Source organism: Pantherophis guttatus, chromosome 6 (assembly GCF_059756535.1).
Source record: "Pantherophis guttatus breed Tessera chromosome 6, ASM5975653v1, whole genome shotgun sequence".
Taxonomy (NCBI): Eukaryota; Metazoa; Chordata; class Lepidosauria; order Squamata; family Colubridae; genus Pantherophis; species Pantherophis guttatus.
Genome location: NC_142068.1, coordinates 93,096,241 through 93,115,163, shown reverse-complemented (window position 1 = coordinate 93,115,163; position 18,923 = coordinate 93,096,241). Strand labels below are relative to the sequence as shown.

Sequence of the window (18,923 nt, the reverse complement as noted above, 5' to 3'; positions counted from 1 at the left end):
TCACACATAGATTTAATTCATGAATTCTTACTGTAGCTCTTCAAACTGATCCGATGGATCCCATTAGCTTCTCACAGGATGGATAAAAATAAATGACTTTTTTTTTTAAAAAAGGATTTTTTAAAAAATTTAAATCAGATTTCTTTTTATTTTTATCAAATTTATTTTAATAAAATGCTTTTGGAGTAAACATCTATCTAAAGATAGTTTCCTATTTAAGATACATTCATAATTTAGTTTATTCAGCATGAAATGGAGCTGAGCTAAGTAGCATGAAGCTGTATATTCTGCAATATTGGGACTGTCGGTGAGTCAACAGCAAGTCAGAGGAGGAGCCGCCGAGGGACAGAGATAACAGTTGCTCTTTAAAAATGATGATTTAAATTGAGTCGATTTAAATCAAGCCTTTTTACTAATGATTTAAATTGTGATTTAAATCAAATCCACTCTGGCTTCTCACTTGGAATCTGGACTTGGCTATGAAGACAAGATAATGCTACAATGGGATCGCTACTTCATGGCCAAAGTCAATTCCAGGCCCCCCAATTGGGCTTCCCAATTTCTCCCCAAACTCTTGCTGCAAAATAACAACAACAACACTCCTTGTACAAGACAAGAAAAGAGTCCATCACCTTTGTATTATTTCTAGTATTTGCAGCCAAACAATAGAAGGAAGCCTGCTGGCTGCATTTCCCAAGTTATTCAACTGTCACTCATCTTGTGTCATTTCCCTTTTCAGTGAATAAATCAAAGTGATCCCAGACCTCCAGACTTTTCGTCGGGCCCTAAAAACTTACTTTTTTCAGTTAGCCGGACTGGCCTGATTCCATGTTGGTTTTAACGTTTGATACTGATTTTTAATTGAAATGTTTTAAATTATGAGCCAAATTTCATTTAAATTATTTTTAAAAATTATTTTAACTTTTGTGTACAAATGTTTTTATTTTGGCTGTTCACCGCCCTGAGTCCGAAAGGAGAAGGGCGGTATACAAATCTAATAAAAGATAAAGATAAAGTATTACTTTAATTGAAGGCATGCTTTTGATTGTCTGCCACACAACTGCATCGCTCCCCTGCTTTACACATTGTGGTTGCGTTAGTTTAAGCAGAAAGTACTAATCTTGTGTGGCTTCCTGCTGGAATTTTTTTTTTAGACTAGTAAAGGACACTTTTTGCAAACTACAAGCTATGCTTAGTCTGTTGTGTGGATGTTTAGGTGGTTTAGGGGTGGGGAATTTGTGGTTGTGGGGGTGTTTGGGGATTGTTATGTGTGTTGGACCTGGTCTTTGGGTGTTAAGTGAATTTTGTTGTATGGGTATACTGTGTATACACGTACAACGACAATAAAATTATTATTATTATGCTTTGAATATCAACCATAATATTCTACCAGTCTATCTCACAAGAATCTGCAATACAATTGGGTACGTACATAGTTTTTGAGCAGTTTTACGTCTTCCATTTATGCTGAAGTCAAAGACTTCGATGTGGTTCACATTGTTTATTTATTTATTAAATTTATTTTCCGCCCATCTCACTGTCAGGCGACTGCGGGGGTTTACAACATCATGAAAGCAAAAAAAACAGAAATATTATAACTGGGGGGACAAATTAACACTTTAAAAAAAAACAGAATTTAAACAAGTTAGAAATCGGAACGCAAAAGTATGGGGGTGGGATCTTCTTCCTTGTTGTTCTGACCTAGGCTTCACAAAAGCACAAAGCAGACTCCTTGTCCCGACAAAATCTCTTTTTATTAAGCTAATGTGAATTCCTCTCATTCACATCCAGCAAAGCCCCAGCAAACAGTCTTTCAAGGGTGAATTTACAACCACAGACCTTATCAGGCTTGGAGAGCTGCCAGGCCGATACCTTCCAAACGCAATGCTGTACAAGAAAATACTCGGCAAGGCGTCTCTGAGAGTCACAAACAGAACTTCACACTAATGAAATGAACTAATTGTCTCCTGCAAACTCCCCTCCCCTTTCGCTCCTCTTTATTCCCTATGGGAGGGACCATTCATCATCCACTTGTGCCTTTACTCCTGAGTCAGCCCTTGTTCCTTAACTGTTCCCTTCTCCTGGCTGCTCTGCGCCTGTGCACATTGGGAACAGGCTCCAGCTGTTCTTCAGCCCCTGGAGTCTTCTGCGACTCCAAAGGTAGCTGATAACTGTCGGATGGCCCTGGCCCCATCTCTGCCTCCGACGCAGAGCACTTATCAGAGCCTTCCCCAGACTCCAGGACTGGCCCATGTTCCTCCCCAACCTCCTCACTGTCCAAGTCTGCCACCAGCTCCGCTGACCACTGGTGGGCCACAACACTTGTCCATTAACCACCTGCAGCATCGAATATCAGAGTTGGAAGGGACCTTGGAGGTCTTCTAGTCCAACCCTCTGCTCAAGCAGGGGACCCTTTGCCATTTCAAACAAATGCCTGTCCAGTCTCTTCTTGAACACCTCTGTCAAGGCCCCAGGCCAATCAGCACACCCAGGCTTTGACGCTATTTTTGAAGGCCACATCTCACCTTTAGGGACACAGTATTCCAGAGGGCGGAAGCCACGGTAGAAAAGGCCCTTCTCCTGTTCTCCACCCTGCGGAATTCCACAACCGAGGACTGCAATCTGCAACGTGCCCCTTCTGTCAAAACGAGTGGGGCAGGCCAATCCTATTGGGGTGAGAGGGTTCTTCAGGCAGCCTAGACTCTGCCATCAGCCTGCAGAGCTGGCAGTGGAGTCGGACAGTGAGGAGGCTGGGGAGGAACATGGGCCAGTCCTGGAGTCTGGGGAAGGCCCGGACGAGGGCTCTGCGTCAGAGGCAGAGATGGGGCCAGGGACACCTGGGAGTGATGCATGGACTCCGGAGCCTCCAGAGTCGGACAGCAGAGAGACAGAGGAACAGAAGGAGCTTGTTCCTAGCGTGCGCATGTGCAGAGCTGCCAGAAGGCACGAACAGTTAAAACAAAAGGGACGACTTGGGAGTAATGGCCTGTAGATGATTGGCCCCTCACATAAGGCTTAAAAGAGAAGAAAAGGCACATGGGGCCTTTGCAAGGAAAGCAACGTTGTTAATTCTGTTCCCAGTCAGCATCTCTGTTTGATTCTGGACTCCAAGTGGCTTTGCCAAGTAGGTCTTTGGCAGCGTGTCAAAGGAGATAAAGGTTGGTGATTATCCTGAAGGACTTCTCCCAAAGGACTTTTTGCAACTAATTTGGGACTCAGCTGTGAATGAACGTAATTCACAGCTGTTGCAATAAAAGAGTTTTTTGGGACTACTTGTGTGTTTTAATGACTCGGGAAGCCGAGGTCACAACAGACTCATGCCAAACAATAATGCTGTTTTTCTCTTCCCTTCTCACAGTGTCCCTAGAATCCCGTGGGCTTTTGCCATGACTGAAGTATGTGGAGTGATCCTCTGCTACATCTGGTTGCTGGTTCTCCTCCTTCACAGACACAGGTAGAGCTCTGAAATAGTCTGCTGCTTCAACACGAAAGACTTCGGGGGGTTTCCTGCTCTCCATCATAATTCCAGAAAAACAGGGAACAGAACGTACAGTAATGGCCAAAATTGTGGAAACCTTTTGGGGAAAGTGTATTCTTGAGGTTTGATGGCTAATAACACCACTTTTTGGGAGGGGGGGAGGAGTTTCAAGATAATCCTATTCCACTGCTGGAATGGCCTGGGAAGAGCTCAGACCTTCACCCAATTGAAAATCTATGGAGCCGACCAACTAAAGAAACTTGTTAGTCAGAAGCAACCCAGCAATAAAACCCAGTTAACAGAAGCAATCATTCAATCTTGGTTTCACATTATAACAGCTGCAGAACTAAAAGACTTGGTTTACTCCATGGGAAGACATTTTAAGGCCATAATTCATGCTAAAGGTTACCCAACTAAGTATTTACTGACGTGATAATTTTTGTATATCTCGTTTTTTCCATGATGATAATTTTTGTATATCTCGTTTTTTCTACCTGTTTCACTTTTCTTCTTTATTCTGTAACTGCTATTCTAATAGCAAATCCTTCCTAAAAGTTACTGCACTACATTCTTGATTAAATTATCTTTCCATTGATATATAATTTTATGATACTACTCCCAAAAAAAGTGGTATTATTAGCTAGTTTTAGAAAATACTTTTTCCCAAAAAGGTTTCCACAATTTTGGCCACTACTGTGTTTTACTGTTAACGGTGAATGCTAACAGTTGTTTCCCACAAAGAAATCATCCAAAGAATGAGCATTTCTCAGATGCCTTAAGCATCCTCACAAAATTGACCTTGTGGGAGTGCAAACGGATTACTTGTCGTGCCACTCAAATCCAGGTAATCCTTGACTTACAACCAAAACTGAGCCAACATTTCTGTGGCTAAGGGAGTTAGATTTGTAAAGTGAGTTTTGCCCCATTTTTATGACCTTTCCTTGCCACGTTCGTTAAGTGAATCACTGCAGTTCTTAAGATGGTTCTTAAGTGAATCTGGCTTCCCCGTTGACTTTGCTTGTCAGAAGGTCACGAAAGGGGATCGCATGAACCCAGGATACTGCAACCGTCATAAATATGAGTCAGCTGCCAAGCATCTGAATTTGATGCATCAGATGACCATGCGGATGCTGTGTTTTTCAGTGCTGTTATAGCCATAGCACTTGGACTTATATACCGGTTCACAGTGCTTTACAGCCCTCTCTAAGGGGTTTAAAGAGTCAGCCTGTTGCCCCCAACAATCTGGGTCCTCATTTAGCGACTTCGGAAGGATGGAAGGCTAAGTCAACCATGAGCCTGGTGAGAATTGAACTGCCGAACTGTTGGCAACTGGCAGTCAGCAGAAGTAGCCTGAAGTACTGCACTCTTTCTATCCACTGGGCCACCACGGCTCTTAACGGGGTTTTTTCTCATGTTTGTAAATCAAATAAAGAGTCCTTAAACCAAATATTTATTTTCATGGGATCCCCTTGTGACAGCCGAGGACAGCCGCAGAGTTCTGAGGGAAGATGCGGCTGCTTTAAAGAGCTGCCAGGCAGGGGCTATGTGAGTGTGCATTTACCCCGCCCAACCACCCCGGTCCTAGATATCTCACTTTTCAGCTCGCTTGCCCCGCCCCGCAGCCCAGCTGATTTGTATGCCTCGCCCGTTCTACTAACTCTGGCTGTCATAGCAGGTGTGCAAGAAGCTTCCCCCATCGGAAACACCTTGTTTTAGGTGTTGCACGGAAGGCGTGCATATGTGCGCGCTCACATTTTCGGCGAACCGGTTGTTAAAGTATATGCAGCCCACCTCTGCCCGATACCACCACACAGCCACTGCATTCTTCACAAAGCAGACCTACAGGGGATCCCTCAAGAACAACAAGAGACAACGAAGTTAGGGAGGAAAAACTGTTGTTCCACGAGCTTTGTAATTGTTGAAAGCAACTCTTGTTCCTAGATCTATCCTTTTGCGACGACTATGCAGCCTGATGGGAACTGTGTTCTTGTTACGTTGTGTAACCATGTTTGTGACCTCACTGTCGGTGCCAGGACAACATTTGCAGTGTTCTGGAAAGGTAAGTCAATGAGTCTCCAAGATCTTGGGACAAAGACCTTTGAGGTCACCAGTGCTTTGAATTTTTTTATAGATATATCAGATTCGAGTTAGGCACAGATTCAGCCCTAGTATCTTGACGACAGATAATGATGAAGTCTTATGTTTACTGGCATAATGTGGAAGCTTTTTGAGTATTGGCAAAGTATTGTAAAACATGAAAATGAGCAGGGGGTTGGACTAGATGACCTCCAAGGTCCCTTCCAACTCTGTTACTGCTAACTATTAATTGAAATATTGACAGGTGTATCATGCCTGCATAATGTACATTTGGGGACTTTGAACCCTTTAAAATGGAACATACCAGTGAAGTATAAAACTCATTTATGCAAACGGGAGGGCAATTGAAAGTATGGAAATCTAGGTTAACTGTCATTATATCTTATGCCAATACCTGAACCCCAAATACAGGTAGTCCTCGACTTACGACCACGCTTGAGCCCAAAATTTCTGTTGCTACGCGAGACAGCTGTTAAGTGAGTTTTGCCCCATTTTATTAACTTCCTTGCCACTGTTGATAAGCGAATCACTGCAGCTGTTAAGTGAGTAACACAGATGTTAACCGAGTCTTAGCTTCCCTATAGACTTTGCTTGTCAGAAGGTCACCAAAGATCATCACGTGACACGCCCCCACCCCCCGGGACACTACAACCGTCATAAATATGAGTCAATTGCCAAGCGTCTGAATTTTGATCATGGTTGTGTGAAAAACAGTCACAAACAGGGGTGAAATGCTACCGGTTCACACTGGTTCGGGCGAAAGGGTAATAATAAAAGCTACCGGTTCGTCCGAACTGGTATTTCCGACGATTAGCTGTGCCACGTGATTTATATTCACTAGAAAGCAGGAAATCCTTTCTAACGAATCTAAATTGCACAGCACAGCTGTTCCCCCCCTCACTGTTCTACTTACCTTGTCAAGCCTCCTTTTTCTGCGCGCAGCATGGATTTGGCGCACATGCACAGGCAGTGAGCCGGTGGCAAACCGCGGAGGATTTCACCACTGGTCACAAGTCACTTTTTTCAGTGTCGTAATTTTAAACAGTCACTAAATGAACTGCTGTAAGTCGAGGACTACCTGTACATAAAGTACGGTTTAGCATGATTCATTCAGGAACCAAGTCTGCAAATTACCGTATTTTTTGGAGTATAAGACGCACCTACCTTTTTTGGTGAGGAAAAAAAAGAAAAAGAAATCTGCCTCTGAGCAATTTTGCCTCGTTGCAGCCAACAGCCTGCTTTACTTTCATTTTCGTTTTCAGCATAGCTTGATTAGCACAAGGAAAAAAAAATCTGCTCCAGCAATTTACCTCTTTGCAGCAAGCAGCAGAGCCCTGCACAAAACAGCTGAGAGCAAATCAGCTGAGAGTCGGGAGGCCGATCCAATCAACTTGTGCTAATTAGGATATGCTGAAGCTAAAAGGAGCTGTTTCTTCCTGCTGTTTGCTTGCAAGGAGGTAACTGCTGGGAGGCAGAGGCCAAAGGGTGGGGGCCAGTGGGTGGGCGGAGCTACATTCGGTGTATAACACGCACCTAAATTTTCACCCCCTTTTAGGGAGGGAAAATATACTTATACTCCGAAAAATACTGTATTTTTAAGAGGTAAATGCTTGGTTGCATGCATCCCCTGTGGAAGAGAAGCAAATGCAAGATACCATATTTACTTTACGGTGGGGGGCAATTGCAGTCTTTATCTAAAGTCTCACGTGTTCTCGATGTGTTTCTTTTCAATGTTGTGCATGATTCTAATTCTAGTTATATGGCAATGTGTGGGCAAAACTTCAGCGAGCCTTTGCTATTTGGAGTGGATTTGGCATGACGTTAACAGGAGTACACACCTGTGGAGACTATATGTTCAGTGGCCATACTGTTGTCCTGACTATGCTGAACTTTTTTGTTACTGAATGTAAGTAGAGAATCGGGGGGGCGGAAAACAAAACTGGAACAAAATTATTGTCCATCTAGCTTGCCACAACTTCCGTTCCTCCTTTCTGGTGTGGTGCAACATTCCTGGCTCAGCAGATCCCACAGAAACACTTCAAATGTTGCTCAGTTTCAACCCCCACCGAGAAGTCCTGTTGGATGGAGCTGCTGGGAGTTGTAGCTTGGCAGCTTCTGGAGCCCATCCCTCTTGGTCGCCTAATTGTGAAATAAACTTTTCAGTCCATGGGGCAGACAAAAAAGAGGTTTCAGTTGGAGAAACCAGAAAAATCTAATAGAGGCCATTGGTATTCATGGTTGACTATCCCCCCCCCCAAAAAAAATTTGGGATGAACATAATTGCAGAAGAACTATTGATTAGATTAGCTTTATGGATTAGCCTATAGGGCAGTGATGATGAAACTTTTAGACACCGAGTACCCAAACTGTGTGCGTGCATGCCCAAACTGAAAGGTGTGCACATGCGCATGAATGTGTGCGAACATGCACGGGCATGCACATGTGCAAACATGCACCCACTCATGTGCGGACATGCGCATGGATATGTGTGCACAGCAGAGACCCGAAGAGCAGCTGGCCGATGGGAGACTGGGCTTCCCAACGCCGGCAGTGTGGCAAGAGGTAAGATCTTTTTCTTTTGTGAGCTTCTGTTTCGTCGTTTGCAGGGAAACAAGCTCACAAAAGAAACCCCACGGAGATCTGACCTGGGACAACAGCGCGCAGAGAGGGCTCTGACTGCCACCTCTGGCACCCGTGCCATAGGTTCACCATCATGGCCATAGGCAAGGTTGAATCATACATTACCAATAAAATCCCGTAAAAACAATTTAAAATTGCCATCTGGAATGAGCTCCCCCCGGAGATACGGAGGATCCCAGATTTACGCACTTTCCGCCGCGCCCTCAAAACATTTTTATTCCAGCAGGCTGGACTGGCTTGCTTCTCCCTTTTAATTTGCTTTTAGTTTTATGTAAATTGGGTGTTTTTAAATTCGTTTTTTGGGCCAAAATTATTTAACGTACTTTTAATTGGTTTTTTTAACTTTTGTATGATGTATTTTTATCTTGTGCTTGTTCACCGCCCTGAGTCCTTCGGGAATAGGGCGGTATATAAATTGAATAAAATAAAAAATAAAAAAATAAAAAAATAAGAATAGGGTAAAATACAATAATTATGGGATGAAATGCAATAATTTAATACATAAATATGTAAAATAGAACAAAATAACATAAATTTATATTACAATCTACCCCAACAATCTACCCCAATCAGGCCCACATATGCTGATGTCAGTTGGACCATTTTAGTCAGAAACTGTGCTGTACTAAATGTCTTTTTCAAATTCTGGCCACACATGAGGTGTGTTGTTTTAATATGGGCCTCCCACTGGGCCAGAACTATTAAATGCTGCCAGGGTGGAGAAAAATCAATGATTTTTTAAAAAATTAAATAAAAAAATTAATTATTTAAATCAGAATTTTTTTATTTAAATTGGATTTTTTTTATTTTTTATCAAATTTATTTTAATAAAATGCTTTTGGAGTAAAAAAATATATCTAAAGATAGGTTTCTATTTAAGATACATTAATAATTTAGTTTAGTCAGCGTGAAATGGAGCTTAGTTATGCAGCAGAGGCTGTATATTCTGCAATCTTTACATTTTTGGTAAACTCATTCAACGAATCCAAGCTCTGCAAGATGAGAGAACATGCACTGCATTGATGCATTCACACAATTTCACAGTAACCATGAGATAAATCATAAAACAAAATTCAGGAATATTCCTTTATCCCATTGTTTTGCAAATCTATGTACACTACAAACAGTATGATTGTTTGAAGAGAAAGGCATCTCTACCACCAGGCTCTTAAGCATGAGGAGGAAGGGCAAGCAGTAAAAATGAAAGTGAAACCTTCTAAGCAGCTTATAAATATAGTATTAAAGAGCACCTGTCATTCAGATCCATCATGGCAGTGTTAGTGGGCATCCACTCACCGGCTGCCTGCCATGTCCCTCACCTTGTTGTGTCCCTGCTGCATTACCAGCCATCCCATTAAAATGAATGGGACTGTCGGTGAATCAACAGCGGGTCAGAGGAGGAGCCGCTGCAGGACGGAGATGACGGCTGCTCTTTAAAAATTATGATTTAAATCAAGCCTTTTTACTAGTGATTTAAATCATGATTTAAATGCTGCATGTTCCCGTAAATGTGTGTCATTTTGTTTTAGAAATACAAATGAAAAGGATTTATTTATAATTTTGAAACATTTTACTGACCCCAGCATTCATGATCTGCGTACTAATTCTGTGTTTAACCCAGTCCCCTACTTATAAGACATTTAATACAAGCATCGTGAAAAAGAGTTACGCCTGTGTAGAGCTAACTACTTTTGATGTTCTGTAAATTAAATTATAAACTACCGGCAAGCAAGATTTCCAGGCCTCAGACTTACAGTCTAAAGGGCAAAATGAGCGAATGGAAGATAAATATAGTGCAGACATAAGTTATTTTCAGGAGACAAGTTATAACAAGGTCAGAGTCCATGACCGTTGAGCAGCATATTATTATTATTAGGCACTTTAAACCACTGGGGTCTGTATTGCTCTTCCCCTTCCTGTTATTCCTGCTAAGAGAGCAAGTTCCCGTAATTTTTTTTTAAAAAAAATCTTTTATGACAGGAACTGTTCTTCTCTTCCAGAGCAGTTTCTGGTGCTTACTTCAAGCCTTCCTGCTTGCTTCTAGTTCACTGTCTTGTCCAGAACATGTCTAGAACGCAATGTATGAAAAGCTCCCAAGTGACAGGTGATTGACTGCTGTGTTTCCTTTGTAGATACCCCAAGAAGCTGGAACTTTTTGCACACGTTGTCTTGGGTGCTGAATCTGTTTGGGATCTTCTTCATTTTGGCTGCTCACGAACACTACTCCATCGATGTCTTCATTGCCTTCTACATCACTACGAGACTCTTTCTGTACTATCACACGCTGGCGAACACAAGAGCCTATCAGCAAAGCCGGAGAGCCAGGATCTGGTTTCCCATGTTCTCCTTTTTTGAATGCAATGTCAACGGTACAGTCCCAAATGAATATTGCTGGCCCTTTTCAAAGCCAACCATATTGAAAAGGTTAATCGGCTAAAGAACACCCAGCTTAATTCACATCTTCTGAAGTACTTGCAACTAACCTTCTTCAAGAAACGTTGGGCAGGAAGGGTTGTTTTCACCCACAGCCTCTCTCTCCTCTGGCCTTGTTCATCCTCTCCTAGCTTATAAGGTTCAGAGGAGACACATTGCTATTTTTTTAAAACAACACCACCACCAACAGCAATGTTCAGGCAAAGTTGTTAAGCTGTAACGAAGTTCTGCATGGATGTGGTGAGGTGAGATGGCCGGTTCAGCAAATCTTATAGCTTTCTTGTTGGGAGGATCTTAAATTGATCTTGGCTGCAGGAATAACTTCAGATCCAGGTACTACCTAAGCAGCTTTGGACCTGTTTGCACATCACGGGTAACCATAAATAGCTGAGTATTGACTTTCTGGTTTGCACCCTTATAGATGGCCCTTGACTTTGGTGTTGATTCTGCTTGTGACTTATTAAGCCATTTTGAATGGTAGACACACGGTTCGAAGGCAAGACTTACAGTCCAGATGGAACTAATAGTAGCAATCTAAGAACCGCTTACGTCCTGCTGTTGAACAGTATGTTTCAACATGAAAAAATGGCGAACAAGCGAGCGATGGAAACTGCCTTGGTCAGGTTGCTTGTGGAAAGCAATAACTCGTGCAGGTAGGGCTCTGTAGGTGCATTCGTGCTTAACTATGTAATGCTTAAATGTGATGTGCAAGCACGTATGTTGTACCTTGGACAAATACGAATACTGACAAAAATGGTCATAGTCATTCAGTAATTGGCTCTCAGTATTTATTTTAGCAAATAAATAAGTTGGGGAACATTCACCCAGGGACATAGGTTTTCCCAAAGCCTTCAGTATGAAAAATATACTGTGTATTAATAAAAGGGGCAAACTTAGCATTTCTGGTGAACGATGCTAAAACTCTGAACAGGCTTGACTGACTTAAGATAAAGAAATTAATGCCATTGTGTCCTCCGGCGGTCCCGAGTGTTTACATTTCATTAAACCGGTAAGAAATACATGAGAAATGAGGTTGGTTGAGATTTTGTGCCACAACTCTTTCAAGTGCAGTATTAAACACTTATTTAAATCCGTGCATGCTTTTTACACATTGACGTTTAGGGGTAGTAATCCTGTTAAATTGGGAGACAAGCTAATAAATTGAATAAAGGCATGTGGGCATCTTCATGGAGTTTGCTTGAAGCACATGGGTGATGCACTGAACTCTGGTTTGGGATAGAAGCCCATTTTCCCTCCCCTTCACTGGTAGTCTTCAAAAATATCCAACACTGAAAAAGTTGAAATTTAATTAGCTACTTGAGAAATTTCTGAGATGCTTCTTGGTGGAAGTTAAGTGATGGAAGTTTGGTGGTTTCAGTCACTGACACTTTTTTTGATGAATGGACCGATGGACGAAAGTATGGCGGCTGATTCTTGGCGGCCGTTTATTCTTTTCCCGCGCGGCCGCCATTTTGGCACTTGGAGCTCCTGGCAACCCTCCTTATTTTTTCTCTCTCTGAAACCTACCTTTCATAACAGTTACTCAGATTTGTTCTTGATCTTTTAAACCATCCACTCAGTTTAAAGCTGAGAGTCCCAATAGCCTAAAAATGGGGATGGTTTTGTGTATTACAAGAAGTTCAGGGTAGGTACAATGTCTCCCCCCCCCCCCCCCAAAAAAAAAGGACCAGTTATTTTAAATCTGGAATGCAAGGTTTGTCTCTTCCATTGTACAAATTAATATGTCACTGTTCGAAGTTGTCCGCAGCTGGATGTGCATAAGGGTTATTTGTAATCCGTTTCTAATTTAGATTTTTAAACTTGACAGTTTTGAAAGTTGTGGTCAAGTCAGTTATATAGTCTTAGTAACTTCATAGAGGGCGAGTGAGTTTCACTGACTCAAAGTAGTCCGTCTGTCTTTTGCTTTGAATACTTTTTCAACTAACCAACACTGAATTTTCTGGTGGCGCTCAGATGACTCGACATAGCCCAGTTGCAACCTTTACCCAGTGCTTTCTCCTGATAGCTAAATTAGCCCAGTCTCACAAACAGAGAACTTTTTCCAGAACTGTGAATTGGCAGGTAAGAGATCGCAAACTCACTTTTGATTTTGTGCTCTGAGAGATTAATTTCAGAGATTAATATTAGGAGGCATAAAAATGCAGGGCTTCACTTTGAATTTCAAGAAATCTTATCAAAAAAATATACTGTAATAATCTTAAGAGCACCTAAAAGATTATTAACCTATACCTTAAAAGTATTTTCACCCCAGAACATTGTAAATATTTCTAGCAATATTTAATATTGCCCCACTAATACAGTATTCACGTAAAGGTCTTCTTTGGTGTCATTTCAAGGTGAAGTGAAACCGAATCCTTGAAGAGAAAGAATTGCCTTCTTTTTCACAAATTCCAGAATGTTCCGGAGAATGCGTTGAAACCAAATTTTTTCTATAAAACGATTTTCATGCGCATTGGCCTTTAATTTGCATAAAAGAATTAAGCAGGGAGGTCATCTCCCAATATATTGAAATATAGCATGAGGTGTGTTCTTTTTTTAAAATTAGAAATACAGAAGCAGTTGTTTCTATCAGCTGAAGTGGCAGGTTTTTACGGTAGCAGCCCATGGAGGTGAACAATAAAACAGGCAGTTTGTTGCATTTTGAAGGCAACAATATTCTACCTTGGGTTTGGCCTAGCAGGAAAAATTAAAATGATTTTTTTCTTCACCCCGTTCACGCTTTCGACGCGCTTTCAGTGTTTACCTCATTTTTCCTCGATAGCAAACGTACAAAATGAGTCTTTTTCGAAGTGTGTGTTTTGTCGGCTGTTTAAAAACAAATCTCAGTAAAATGCGACAGTGAATGCCATCCACTCAGGATGGGAACAAACGTACAGGAGCACAACTGAATGACCCTCTGTAGAAGGAGCTTTGATGATCCTTCTCTAGCTGGGCCATGCCATTTCAATCTTCATCAGCGGCTTCCTTGATGGGACACTTCCCCATTGAGAGAAAACCATACAGAGCAGGCAACTTTAAGACTTGTGGACTTCAACCAGCAAAACTGGCTGAGGAACTCTGGGAGTTCAAGTCCACCAGTCTTAAAGTTGCTAAGGTTGGAGACCCCTGGTTCAGAGAATTTGGCCTCTTGAAGTCTTAACTAATCTGTTGCTCCTAACCTGACCGACGGGCAACTTTGAAATAATTTCTCATTTTCATTATAATTGTATTTGCACTTTGGATTCTTACTAAAAAAAAAAAAAAAATTAGTCGTTCTATGAATTTGTAGTCTGGAAACATCTCATCTTAAAATTAATCCCACCTCAGTTCATTTTGAGGCTGCGTTTCGAATGGATTTCCTCAAGTTGTTCCAAACTGTAACACATTTGTTACACTGTGGATGTCTCCTGTTTGAAACATCAGATTTGATGGTTAACTTTTAACTTTAAGAGGAGCAATATTTACGACGATGTTACCATTGGTTTCGTTTAATTTTTCCGAGCAGGATTCTCTTTATTTGGCCTTTTTGTTCATACTCCGAGTAGAAAAGTAGTAAGGGTAAGACTGACAATTTCAAAATCTGGCACGTGTCATTTTGTAAATCGGGAATACCTCATGAACTTTAAATGATGTCAGTCGGCAGTAACTTTGTATTAGACTAAGGCCTTGGTTCAGTAGTTAAGGTTTTCCTGCTGTTCTCTCCATCCGTTATCTAGTCTGTTAAGAACTGTGATATATTCTGCTATTGTCCCAGCACTTGACAGATATTTAATTAAATTAATATTGGCATATTCTCATTATGCCGTCAGCAGTTTCTGTGAATTTCGGAGTATCTGTGTAGCCGTTCTGGGATTCCCTTTCTTTCCGCTTCCTAAGAGTAACTTTAAGTAATGGTAGACATCTGTTCTCATTGCCCACCAAAGCAAAGAGTATCTGTGACCACAAAGCTGGCTGCCATGTGTTGAATTGGGCAGGGATGTCTTGCTATGAGTTAGGAGGAAGAAAATGGGGATGTTAAGAACCTAAAAACACATGTATTTCTCAGGAGGAAATTTGCAAGTTATCTTGGCCCTACTCTCTGATTTATATTTGTTCTGATTTGCTAAATTTGGACTAAATTCTAAGTCCAACACAGGATTATCACTTGACCATCTGATTAAAACCAAGTTTTTACAGACCAAAACATTTCACTGCTATCGTGGTGGAGGGTTCTCTTTCAGTCACAAGTGGCCTCACTTGGATTGAGGTTATCTGACCATAAAACAAGGAACTGTACACTTCTGCAGCTCTTGTTTCCTTAGTTAGAGGCTAAATGTAGTTACTGTTTTGCTGAACAAAACCAAAGCAAGGGAATAGTAACCGGGCTAAAGTTGTTGACTTTGATATATGGCACAGACATTTTGATTTTGATTTCGCCCCCTCCTCTCCCTAAAACACGGTAATGTTTGAAGACTTGAATATTCCTTTTACGTAACGGTTTGAAGCACAAATGTTGTGTAAGTAAAGATGGAATTAGTTCCAACATGAACATGGATTTAATTTATATTGTTTTGTATGTTTTGTGTTAAACTATTGAAGCATTCAATAAAATCTGACAGTTAACTAAACAATGCACTTTCATCTCAGTCACTATCTAATAAAAGCAAAAAAAGTCTCTCTTCGTTCATCTTTCTTCTATTAGTCCACTTCACAGGCTCTAGAATAGCCCCTTCCAAGCCCACCACAACAGAACAGGTTGAACGCTGCGAATATTTTGCTGCCTCCCTCCACGTCAGCTGATCAAAAATCCAAAGCAAAATTCAGCCTTTGCTAGAGTTGAGAGATTCTGCTGTATCGGAATGATAAAATCATCCCAACGCTTTCTCCTAAAGAACAGGGGTAGCACCTGGTCTCAGAAAAGCTACATGTCAGGGTTCCGACGGATGCCTTAATTGTTCTGACCTAGGCTTCCTTAGAAAGTAAATAGCACAAACTTAGTCCCGGCAAACCTCTTTAATTCATATGGCTGTAAACTACTTTCATTTACAGTCTGCAAGGCTTGATAAACAGTCTTTCAGAGGAAAGTTATCAACACCCACCTATCTCATGTGGAATGCTGCCAAAGAGCTAATTTCCAGATGCAGGGCAAGGCCAAACTTGGCACAGAGTCACAAACAGAATTTTCAAATCTTGAATCAGACAGATTAACTAATTGCTTCCTGCAAAAACTCACATCCCATTCTCTTCTCTTTTATGTCTTATGGGAGGGGCCAATCATCTCCAAGCCTTTCTCCCAAGTCGACCCTGTTTCCTTAATTGTTCCTGTCTCCTGGCAGCTCTGCGCATGCGCACACTGGGAACAGGCTCACACTGTTCTTCTGCCTTGCTGATGTCAGACTCCTGAGGCAGCAAAGAACTACCAGATGGCCTTGGCCCCCTCTCTGCCTCCAACTCAGAGCCATTGTCTGAGCCTTCCCCAGACTCCAGGACTGGCCCATGTTCCTCCACAACTCCTCACTGCCCGAATGTGCTGCCACCTCTGCTGGATGCTGGCGGGCCACAACACTAATTAAATCACGAGCCTTGAGCCAAGCTTCAAAAGAAATCCAGTTATTTATTAGGAGCTTCATGTCGGCACGTTCCAAGTGAAGCCAACTCTGACCCCACGTAATTTATCCCCCAATTATGACCCTGTTTCCCCCCTCCCCCCAGGGTGTGTCATCAATCACATTCGCCAATGGAGCCATTTCGCAGGTTGTAGAGATCAATCCCCTCCAGCCGCTGTGGGTAACCCTGGGAGACAGCCTTGAAAGAGATACGTCTGGAATGCGCTTCTGTTTTTGGCTGCCGTGCTGCTTTGTCGATTTCCCAGTCCCCCTTGCGTATGGCAACTCAAGAGCGGGCCAGGGATGCTTTGCGAGTTGACACTACATCTACAATGACACCTGGCACAGGAATACCATTAGCAGCCAAACTGCAGTAACTTAAAACATGACAGCGTTGGGATGTTATGCGAGGATTAGCGAGACTAAATGTCAGGCCCAGAGACGAGACGGCTAGATCCAACCGAATCCAATCCTTTTAATTGCTTATAGCTAATGGACAGAATCTTGCCAAACGAAAGCTATAACCCTCTTAACATAACAGGGTTATGTTCGACCTCCAGGGGCCGGGGTGGGTGTGGCCAGGGTGGGCGTGGCCACCTCAATGTCACTTGTGTCAGGGGCACCTGTGGTGGCTTCAGCGATCTGCCAGCTACAACGGCCTCCTGCGGCCCTCCCAAGCTCCGTTTTCGCTGGCAGAGGCAGCACGGGCCAGTCCTTCACTGTTTCCAGGTCGGCCCTGCGGGGCATCCGTCCTGTGCACCTTGAGTTTGAGACCCCTGTTCTAGGGGGGGGGGTTACCCCGAACCTCTTCCTACCTCCCCCATCCAGCTCAGGACTGAGTAGTGTCTTAATCCGGGCCTCCTCCTGGGAGACCTGTGGGTTGCCAAGTGTTCCCCCCTCTGCTCTTGCACAGCTCATCACATCAAGTTCACATTTCATGGTTTGCAACATACAAAAGTGGATCCCAGGACCAGCCTGCTGTGGATCCTGTCATCAAGAAACTCCAACTGATGGGATCCCGGAGGGCAGCCTTCTCTGCTGTTGCTCCTGCCCTGTGGAATATCCTGGCCACCCACCCCTGGTGGTTTGCCCACCCTCCTATCCTTCCACAAGGGCCTAGAGGCCTGGTTCTGCCCTTTGGCTTGGGCAGGGGTCAGCAACCTGTGGCTCCGGAGCCACATGCGGCTCTTTGGGCCCTCTGCTGTGGCTCCCTGTCAGGTGATCCCACCACTGGCTGGCCCCGCCCCTCGCCCTCTCCTCCCAGTCACTCCTTGCCTGGCCTGAGGAGGTAAGGGCGACAATGGGGGATGGAGAAATGGCCAGGGCAGAGACATAGAGATACAGAGAGAGGGGGAGAGAGAGAGACAGAGAGAGATACAGAGAGAGGGGGAGAGAGAGAGAGACATAGTGAGATACAAAGAGAGGGGGAGAGAGGGAGCGAGGGAGAGATATGTCAAAAAGGTTTTGTGGTTCCCGGTGTTTTTTAACAACTGGTTCTCTGCCCTAATGACCGGCTGGGTAGGCATGGCTAGGGGGGTCATGTGACTGGTGGAAGTGAGTGACATTGAGTTGGCCACGCCCACTCAGGTTTTGTGGCTCCTGGTGTTTTCTTTTCTGTGGGAAACGGGTCCAAATGGCTCTTTGAGTATTTAAAGTTGCAGACTTCTGGGCTTGGGGAAAGTACATCGCTGGAGGTGGTTGCTGGGCTAATTACCTGACACCCACCTCCCCTCTCCCCAACCTTCCTGCTCCCCCCTCCACTCGTCTTTTTAATTCCGCTTCCATTGTTTTATTCCTTTGCTATTGCTATGTTTACATTTTTTTTAATAATTCCCCCCTCCCCCTGTTTTATTGTTGTAAGTCATCCATAGTAGCTCCACAGAGAGATGGGTGGCAAATAAATTTAACAAATAAGTAATAAACAAATTGAAGGAGAGGCTTCCTGAATCATTAAGGTAGTCCTCAACGTACTATCGCAATTGAGCCCAAAACTTCTGTTTGCTAAGCGAGATGTTAAGTGAGTTTTGCCCTGTTCTACAGCCTGTCTTGCCACAGTTCTTAAGCGAATCACTGCTGTTGTTAAGTTAGCAATACCGTTGTTAAGTGAAGCTGGATTCCCCATTGAGTTTGCCTGTTAGAAGGTCGCAAAAGGAAATCATGTGACCCCCCCCCCGGGGACCCTTCAACCATCATAAAAACGAGCCAGTAGCCAAGTGTCTGAATTTTAATTACATAACCATAGGAATGCTGCAACAGTCAATAGAATAGAATAGAATAGAATAGAATAGAATAGAATAGAATAGAATAGAATAGAATAGAATAGAATAGAATAGAATAGAACATAATTCTTTATTGGCCAAGTGTGATTGGACATACAAGGAGTTTGGTGCCTATGCCCTCAGCGTACATAAAAAGACAAGATACATTTATCAAGAATCACAAGGCACAACACCCAGTGACAACCATAGGGTACAATAAGCAATCAAATCATACTAGGAAACAATCTCAATATAAATCATAAGGATACAAGCAACAGAGTTACAGTCATACAATCATAAGTGGGAGGAGATGGGTGATGGGAACGATGAGAAGATTAATAGTAATGCAGACTTAGTAACTAGTTTGACAGTGTTGAGGGAAATATTTGTTTAGCAGAGTGATGGCATTCGGGAAAAAACTGTCCTCGTGTC

General features: G+C 42.8%; 1 protein-coding gene across 2 annotated transcripts in view; it reads left to right on the top strand.

Annotated features, from left to right (window-relative positions):
• SAMD8 (sterile alpha motif domain containing 8) overlaps window positions 1-15,255 on the top strand; it is a 41,718-nt gene extending 26,463 nt beyond the window's left edge. For both annotated transcript variants that reach the window (XM_034435411.3, XM_034435412.3), the window contains exons 3-6: window positions 3,359-3,454; window positions 5,420-5,537; window positions 7,331-7,481; window positions 10,348-15,255. In XM_034435411.3, the coding sequence (XP_034291302.1) occupies window positions 3,359-3,454; window positions 5,420-5,537; window positions 7,331-7,481; window positions 10,348-10,652 (670 nt within the window). In that variant the 3' untranslated portion in view covers window positions 10,653-15,255. The remainder of the gene's footprint in view (window positions 1-3,358; window positions 3,455-5,419; window positions 5,538-7,330; window positions 7,482-10,347) is intronic.
• Window positions 15,256-18,923: the final 3,668 nt, after the last annotated feature.